Source organism: Zonotrichia leucophrys, unplaced genomic scaffold (genome assembly GCF_028769735.1).
Source record: "Zonotrichia leucophrys gambelii isolate GWCS_2022_RI unplaced genomic scaffold, RI_Zleu_2.0 Scaffold_2286_6508, whole genome shotgun sequence".
Lineage (NCBI taxonomy): Eukaryota > Metazoa > Chordata > Aves > Passeriformes > Passerellidae > Zonotrichia > Zonotrichia leucophrys.
Genome location: NW_026994491.1, coordinates 14 through 6508, shown reverse-complemented (window position 1 = coordinate 6508; position 6495 = coordinate 14). Strand labels below are relative to the sequence as shown.

The following is a 6495-nucleotide window of genomic DNA, read 5'->3' as shown; positions in this document are numbered from 1 at the left end:
CGGGGGGGCGCGCGCCGGGCCGGGGCCCCCGGGGGGCGGGGCGCGGCCCGGGCCCGCGCGCCGCCGGGCCGGCCGCCGGGGGGGGCCGGCCGCCGGCGGGGGGCCGGCCCGGGGGCCCGGGGGGGGGGGGGGTTCCGGGCGGGCGGGGGGCCGCGGGGCGGGCGGCGGGGCACCCGCGGGGCCCCCCCCGGGCCGGGCCCCGGCGGGGGGCCCCGCGGGGGGGCCCCGCCGGCGCCGGGGGGGGCCCGCCCGGCCCCCGGGGGGGCCGCCCCGCCGGGGGCCCGCGGCCGGGGGGGCCCCCGCGGGCGGCGGCCCGGCCGGGTGGCCCCGGCCGGCGCGGGGGGGCCCCCCGGGCCCCCGGCCGCGGGGGGCGCCCCGCGCGCCCCGCGCGGCCCCGCCCGGGGGGGCCCGGGGGCCCGGCGGGCGCCGCGGGGGCCCGGGCCGGGGCCCGCCGGGGCGCCGGGTCCGGCCCCGCGGGGCCGCCCCTCGCGCCCCGGGCCGGGGGGCCCGGCGGGGGGGGGGGCGCGGGGGCCGGCCCCGGGGGCCCGCCGCCGGCGCGGCGCGGCCGGGCCGGCGGCGCCCGGCGGGGGGCCGGCCCCGCGCGGGGGGGCCAGGCCCCCGCACGGGGGCCCCCCGGCGCCGGGGGCGCGGCGCCCCCCCGGGGCCCGTGCGCCCCCGCGGGGGGGGGCCCGGGCGGCCCCGCCGGGGGGGGGACGCCCCCGGGGGCCGCGGGGACCCCGGCCGGGGCGGGCGCGCCGGCCCCGGGCGGCCCCGGGGGGGGCGGGCCCCCCCCCCCGGGCGGGGGGCCGGGGGCCCCGGGGGGCGGGCCCCGGGCCCGGGCGCGGGGCGCGGGCGGGGGCCCCGCCCCGGCGGGCCGCCGGCGCGGGGGCCGCCCCGGGGGGGCCCGGGGGGCGGGGGGCCCCCGGCCCGGGGGCGGGGGCCGGGGGCCCCCGGGGCCGCCGCCCCGCGCCCGGCGGGGGCGGGCCGCCGGGGGCCGCCGGGGGGGCCCGGCGAGGGCCCCGGGCCCGCGGCGCGGGAGCGGGGCCGGGGCGCCCCGGGACCGCGGGCCCCGGCCCCGGCCGGGCCCGGCCGCGGGGGGCGCCCACGCGGGGGGGGCCCGGGGCCGGGGGGCGCCCGGCCGGCCCGGGCCGGGGCCCCGGGGGCCCCGCGGCCCGGGGGGGCGCGGGCCCGCGGGCCGGGCGGCCGCCGGCCCGGGTGCGGCGGGGGCCCGCCCCCGGGCCCGGGGGGGCCGCCCGGGGGGCCCGGGGCCGGGGCCGGGGGCGCCGGGCCGGGGGGCCGGGCGGGGGGCGGGCGGGGGGGCCGGCGCCCGGGGGCCGCGGGGCCCGCGCCCCCCGCCGGGGGCCCCCGGGGGGGCCCCGGGGCCCGGGGCGGCGGGCGGGCCGGGCCGGGGCCGGGCCAAGGCGCGCGGCCGGGGGGCGCGCGCGCCGGGGGGGGCCGGGGCCCCCGCGCGGCCCCGGCCCCGCCCGGGGGGCCCCCCCCCGGGGGCCGCGGGGCCGCCCGGCGGGGCCCGCCGGCGGGGGCGGCCCCGGGGCGGGCGGCGCCGCACCGGGGGGGCCCCCCGGTGGGGCCGGCGCCGCGGGCCGGGCCGCCGGCGGGCGGCCCGGCGCGGGCCCCCCCCGGCGGCGGCGGGGCCCCCGGGGCCCGGGGGCCTCCCCGCCCCGGGCCCAGGCGGGGGGCGCGCGGCGGCGCCGCGGGGGGGCGCGGGGGCGGGGGGCGGCGGGGGGCCGGGCCCCCGCGGCGCGCGGCGGCCGCCGGGGGGCCCCGGGGCCCGCGCGGGGGCCCCGCCCCCCGGGGGCCCCGGGCCCGCCCCCGGGGCAGCCCGGGGGGCCGGGGGCCCGGACGCCCCCGGGGGGCCCGGGCGCGCCCGGTGGGGGGCGGGCGCGGGCCCCGGCGGGGCGCGCGGCCGGCGGCCCGGGGCGCCGCCCGCCGCGGCCCCCGGCCCGCCCGCCCCCGGGGGGCCGCGGCCGGCCGCCCCGGCCCGGGCCGGGGGGGGGGGGCCGGCCCGCGGCCGGGGACCCCGCCCCGCCCGGGCGGGGCCGGCCGCGGGCCCCGGGGGGGGGGCGGGGCCGGGCGGGGGCCGGGCGGCGGGGCCGGGGGCCGCCCGGGGGCCCCGGGCCCCGGCGCGCGGGGCCCCCCGGGCCCCCGGCGGGCCGGGGGGCCCGGGGCGGCCCGGGGGGGCGCGGGCGGCGCGCCGGGGCCCGCGGGGTCGGGGAGGGGGGTTCCCCCCGGGCCCCGGGGGCCCCGGGCCCCGCCGGGGCCGGGGGCCCGGGCGCCGGGGCCGGCGCCGCCGGGGGGGCCGCGCGGGGCCGCCGGCCCCGCCCGGGGGGCCGCGCCCGCCCCGGCGCTGGCCGGGCCCCCCGCCCCGCCCGGGGGGCCGGGGGCCCGCCCGGCGGGGGGGCGCCCGGGGCCCCCGGGGGGGGGGGGGGGCCGGGCCCGGCCCCCCCGGGGCCCCCCGGCGCGGGCGGGGGGCCCGGGGGGCCGCGCGGGGGGCGGGGCCGGGGCGCCCCCGGGGCGGGGCCGGCCGCGGGGGGCCGGGCCCCGGCCCCCCCCCGCCGGGCCGCCGGGGGCCGGCGCCCGGCGCGGGGCCGGGGCGGCCCCGCGCCCCGGCCCGACCGGGCGGGGGGGGGCCCCCCGGGGGGCCCCCCGGCGCGGGCCGGGGGGACCCCGCCCCCCGCGCCGGGCCCCCCGGGCGCCGCGGGCCCCGGGGGCCCCCCGCCGCGGCCCCGGGCGGCGCCGCCGGGGTCCGGCCCCCCCCGGGGCCCGGCGCGGCGTGGGCGGCGCGGCCCCGGCCCCCGGGGCCCCGGGGGCCCGCCCGGCCCCGCCCCCGGCCGCCGCCCGCGGGGCGGCGCCCCGCCGGCCGGGGGGGGGGGCGCCCCCCCCGGCCGCGGCCGCGCGCGGCCCCGGGCCGCCCCCGGGGGGCCCGCCGGGGCGGCCCCCGGGGCCCCCCCCCCCCCGGGGGCGCCGCCGGGCCCCCGCCCGGGCGGGCGGGCCGCGCCCCCCCCCGGCCCGCCCCCCCGGGGGCGCCCCGCCCCCCCCCCGGCGGGGGGGGGGGGCCGCCGGGCCGGCCCCCCCGGGGGGGCCCGGCGGGGCCCGGGCGGGCGCCGCCCCGGGCCCGGGGGGGCCGGCGGGGGGGGGGGGGGGGGGGCCGGGGGGGCCCGGGGGGCCCCGGGGGGGGGGCCGGGGCCCGGGGGCCCCCGGGGGGCCCGGGGGGCCCCCCCGGGGGGGGGCCCCCCGGCCCGGGGGCCCCCGGGGGGGGGGCCCCCCGGGCGGGGGCCCCGGGGGGCGGGGGGGGGGGGGGCGGGGGGCCCGGGGCGGGGGGGCCGCGGGGGGGGGGCCCCGGGGCCGGGCCCCCCCCGGGGCCCCGGGGGGGCCCGGGGGCGGGCGCGCGGGCCGCGGGGGGGCCCCGGGCCGGGGGCGGGCGGGGGGGGCGGGGGGGGGGGGCGGGGGGCCCCCCCCGGCGGGCGGGGCGGGGGGCCGGCGGCGGGGGCCGGGGCGCGGCCGGCCCCGGGCCGGGGGGGCCGGGGGGGGGGGCCGGGGGGGGGCCCCCCCCGGGGCCGGGGCGGGGGCGGCCCCGGGGGCCGGGGGGGCCCCGGGGCCCCCGGCCGGGGGGGGGGGGGGGGGGGGGCCCCGCGGGGGGGCCCGGGGCGGGGGGACCGGGGGGGCGGGCCGCCGCGGGCCGCGGGCCCCCCCCGGCCGGCCCGGGGCCCCGGGCGGCCGCGCCGCCGGGCGGCCGGGGGCGGGGGGGGCCCCGGGGGGGGGCCCCCCGGCCCGGGCCCCGGGGGGGGCCCCCGGGCCCCCGGGGGGGCCCGGGGGCCCCGGGCCCGGGGGGGGGCCGCCCGGGGCGCGCCGCGGCCCGCGCGGGCGCCGCGGGGCGGCGCGCGCGGACCCCGGGGGCCGGGACGGCCCGCGGCGGCGTCGCGCGCCTCCCGTCGGCCGCCGGGCGGCGGCGCGGCGCGGGCCCCGGGCGCGGCCCGCCGCCGCGCCGGCCGGGGGCGGCGGCGCCGCGCGCGGGGTGCGCCCGCGGGCCGCCCCGGGCGCGGGGCGCGCGCGCCCCGCGCGCGGCCGGGGGGCGCGCGGGGCCCGGGCCGCGCGGGCGCGCGCCGCCGGGGCCCGGGGCGCGCCGGGGGCGCCGGCCCGGGGGCGCGCGCGGCGCCCGCGCCCGCCGGGGCGCGGGCCGGCGAGGCGGGCGCGGGCGGGGGGGCGCCGGGCGCGCCGCCCGCGGCGCCGGGGCCCCGGCGCGGGCCGGCGCCGGGGCGCCGGCGCGCGCGAGCGTGCCGCGCCGGCGCGGGCGCGCGCGGGGGCGCGCGGCGCCGCGCGGGCCGCGGGCGCAGCGTCGCGGGCGCGCCGGCGGCTGCGGGCGGCGCGCGCGTCGGCGCGCGGGCGCGCGCCGGCGGCGCGCGCGTCGCGGGCGGCGCGCGGCGCGGCGCGGGCGGGGCGCGCGGGGCCGCGCGCGGCCGCGCGTGGCGGCGCGGCGCGCCGCGCGCCGACGCGCCGCGCGCGGCGGGCGCGGCGCGCCGCGTCGGCGAGCGCGGCGCGGCGCGCGGCGGCGCCGCCGGGCGGTCGCGGCGCCGCGCGGCGCGGTCGCCGGCGCCGCCGGCGGGCGCGGCGGGCGCGCGCGCGCGTCGGCGCGGGCGCGCGGGCGCGCGCCCGGGGCGGCGGCGCGGCCGGCGGCGGCGGCGCGCGCGGGCGACGCGCCGGGGCGCGCGCGCGCGGCGGCGCGCGCCGGCGCGGGGCGGCGCCGGGCGCCGCGCGGCGCGCGGGCGGGCGCGAGCGCGCGGCGCGCGCGCGGCGGCGCGCCGCGGCGCGCGGCCGCGCGCGCGGCGCGCGCGCGCGGCGCGCGGCGGCGCGGCGCGGCCGCGGCGGGCGGCCCCCGGGGCGCGCCGGGCCCGCCCGCCGGGCGGCGCCGGCCTCGGGGCGTGCCCCGGCGCCGGGGCGCGCGGCCCGGCGCGGGGGGCGCGGGCGCGCCCCGGCGCGCCGGGGGCTGACGCCCGGCGCCGCGCCCGGGCCGGCGCGGCGGCGGCGTCGGCGGCGCGGGGGCCGCGCCGGCCGGCTGGCGCGTGGCGGCGCGCGGGCCCGGGCGGGGCCCGGGGGCGCGGGGGGCCGCCGACGCGGGGGCCGCGCGGCGCGGCGCGCGGGCGCGCGCGGCGCGGCGCCGCGTCGCCGGGCGCCGGCCCGGCCGCGCGCGGCGGGGCGCGGCCGGGCGGCCGCGCGGGGCGGGGCGGCCCGCGTCGGCCGGGCGGCGCGGCGGCGGGGGCGGCGCGCGGCGCCGGCGGGGCGGGCGGGGCGCTCCGCCGGGGGCCCGCGCGGCGCCGCGCCGGCGGGCGGCGCGTCGGCGGGGGGGGGGCCGCGGCGGCCGCCCGCCGGCGGCCGCCCCGCGCACGCGGCGGGCCGCGGCGCGGGCGCCCGCGGGGCGCGGGCCTCGCGGCCGGGGCCCGGGCGCGCGCGGGCGTCCCGCCGGCCGCGGCCCCGTGGCTCGGGGGTCCCGCGCGGCGGCGGCGGCGCCCCCGGGCGCGCCGCCGCGCCCGCGCGGGCCGGGGCGCGGGGGGCCGCCGCGGAGCGCGGCCCGGGCGGGGGGCCCGGGGGCCCGGGGGCCCGCGGCCCGGCGCGCGGCGGGGCGCCCGTCCGCGCGGGCGCGCCGCCGGCCCGCGGGGCGCGCCGCGGGGCGGTCGGGGTCCCCGGCCCGGCCGGCCCGCGCCCCCGGGGCCGGCGTCCCCCGGCGCGGCGCGCCGCGCGCCGGCCCGGGCGCGCGCGCGGGGCGCGGGCCGGACGGCGGGGGGCGGCCCCGGCCGCGGGCCCGCGCGCGCCGGGCCGCGCGCCGGCGTCGCGCGCGCCGGGGGGGGCGCGCGGGGCGCGGGCGCGCGGCCGGCGGCGCCCCCCGCGGCGCGCCGGCGGCGCGGGGGCCGGCGCGGCCGGGCCGCGCGCGGGGGGGCGCCCGCGGCGGGGGCGGCGGGCGCGGCCCCGCGGGCGGGCGCGCCGGGGCCGCCGCGGGGGGCGGCGGCCGGGCGCGGGGGCTGCCCCGCCGCGGGGCGGCCGGGGCGGGCCAGGCGCCCCGGCGGCCGCGGGCGGTCCGCGCGGGGGCCGGCGCGGCGCGGGCGGGCCGCCGGCGCGCGGCCGCGCGGGCGGCGGCGCGCGCCGCGCGGCCGCGCCGGCGCGGGGCCGCGCCGCCGGGCCGCGCCGGGCGCCGCGTCCGCCGGCCGCCGCTCGCCGCGCCGCGCGGCGGGCGCCGCGCCGCGGGCGCCCCGGGCGCCGGGGCGCGCCGGCGCCGGCGCCGTGGGCGGCGCGGCGCGGCGCCGCGGCAGCGGCCGCGCGCGGCGCCCCGGGCGCGCGCCGGGGCCCGCGCGGCGGAGGCGCCCGCGCGCAGCCGGCGGCGCCGTCGCGGGCGGCCGCGGGGTCGCGGCCGCCGCCCGCCGCGGGGCCCGCGGCCGCGGGCGGGGCGGGGGGGGGGGGGTGGCGCGCGCGGGGCGGCGGGGGGGG

At 98.5% G+C, this 6495-nt stretch overlaps 1 protein-coding gene across 1 annotated transcript; it reads right to left on the bottom strand.

The window, feature by feature from the left end:
* Window positions 1-53: 53 nt before the first annotated feature.
* Window positions 54-6032, bottom strand: LOC135442198 (collagen alpha-1(I) chain-like; the record flags this gene model as incomplete). The annotated part of the gene is made up of 2 exons (XM_064701734.1): window positions 54-2365; window positions 3676-6032. Coding segments are annotated over 2 exons (4669 nt in total), but the record flags the coding sequence as incomplete, so codon positions are not given.
* Window positions 6033-6495: the final 463 nt, after the last annotated feature.